Raw genomic sequence first — 1,447 nt, forward strand, 5'->3', positions numbered from 1 at the left:
AAACCTCCCCTGGGACAGCACTTACAAAGTCAGACAGAAGGTAATCATTCTTACCTGAAAGCAGCCAGATACTCTGCATCCCCCATGGGAGGTTCCAGCCCTCCAGTAAAGGCCATGTTCACGTTGAAGCCCACTCCTGCTCCACTGCCCACCTGTGACATAGAAACACTGAATTAATTCAATAAAACTCAGTGGCGTTTTAAGCACAGTAGCGTAACACTGCAGCCTCACAGCCAGAAGGTTGCTAGTTCGAGCCTCGGCTGGGGGAGGGGGGAAGGGAAGGTTCTACCCATGTATGTGTGTTTGTTTTCTCTGGGTACTCCGGCTTTCTCCACTGTCCAAAGACGTGCACGTTAGGTTAAATGATCACTCTAAATTCTCCTGCGTTCGCCCTGAAATGTATCGGCAGCCTGTCCGTGGTGTACCCTGCTTTCCGCCCAATGATTGCTGGGATAGACTGCAGCTTCCCAATGACCCTTGGTTGGTCTAAGCAGCTGAGAAAATAAATGAATGGATAAAAAAGCAGGCAAAATAAAAGACAACCAGAAAGACAGAGTAGAGGTGCTCACCTCATCAGGTGCGCCGCTGCCTGGGAAGAAATTCCCATCATCATAGCGATGAAGAGACAGGTAGAGCACACTGGGGTCAGTGTAGAAGGCCTGCTGGGTGCCATTACCATGGTGAACATCCTGGAAACATTCAGAAACGAGAGATTTGTTTTTAATTGGGGTCATAAGAGACACTGTCTGGACCCCAACAGGACATCGCCGTGTGCACCTGCACTCAGATCAGCTGACACAGACGCCGAGCGCCACACGCTCAGACACTCAGTCTGTTTCTCAGCTGCAGCCTGTTGCGATGTAAAAAACACACACGCACACAACGGTCAGCCGGATTCAATAAAACACTCGACTTCAATAGCTGCTCACTTTTGCCAACAACATGACAATAATTAAATGACCTCAAATCTATATTCAAAGAATGCTTTAATGCACCTGTCCTAAAAACGTCCCTGTTAGCTGGAGGCAAGCTGCATGACAATGAGCCTGCGCTCTGTCTGTGACAGACAAATAGGAAATGAAAAGGCCCTTCAAAGGATTTTGGAGATGGCTACGACTAGCCAGGGGTGCTGGTGAGGAGCACCAGGAGGCTTCATCGTACCTTCGTACAAATGACTTCACGTCTCTCTGAAAAAAAAAGTCTTGGTCTGATTTGAATAACTTGGAGAAGCTTTAAAGGTCAGATCGTGGTTGCTCAGTTTATCTTAATAGAAATACTATTATTTTTTTGTCTAACTAGATACCACTGCTGACCCTTCTGGAGCTGGAGGGGATGTGTGTTATTAAGCTGCATGTGTCCTGACTTCTTTTGTTAAATGTCAACATGTGTGAGAAGAAGAGATCAGAGATCACAAAAACTAGGACTCTGAGAAAACAAAGACCACAGA

The 1,447-nt window shown here is 46.8% G+C and overlaps 1 protein-coding gene across 1 annotated transcript in view; it reads right to left on the reverse strand.

Moving 5' to 3' along the window:
- Positions 1–1,447, reverse strand: part of hdac4 (histone deacetylase 4) — a gene marked incomplete at both ends in the record, with an annotated part of 81,328 nt that overhangs the window by 18,220 nt on the left and 61,661 nt on the right. The window contains 2 exons of the mRNA XM_079254763.1: positions 55–152; positions 570–689. Of these exons, the coding sequence (XP_079110889.1) occupies positions 55–152; positions 570–689 (218 nt within the window). The remainder of the gene's footprint in view (positions 1–54; positions 153–569; positions 690–1,447) is intronic.

The sequence above is a fragment of the Telmatherina bonti genome (assembly GCF_933228915.1).
Source record: "Telmatherina bonti genome assembly, chromosome: 15".
In the NCBI taxonomy this organism is placed as follows: domain Eukaryota; kingdom Metazoa; phylum Chordata; class Actinopteri; order Atheriniformes; family Telmatherinidae; genus Telmatherina; species Telmatherina bonti.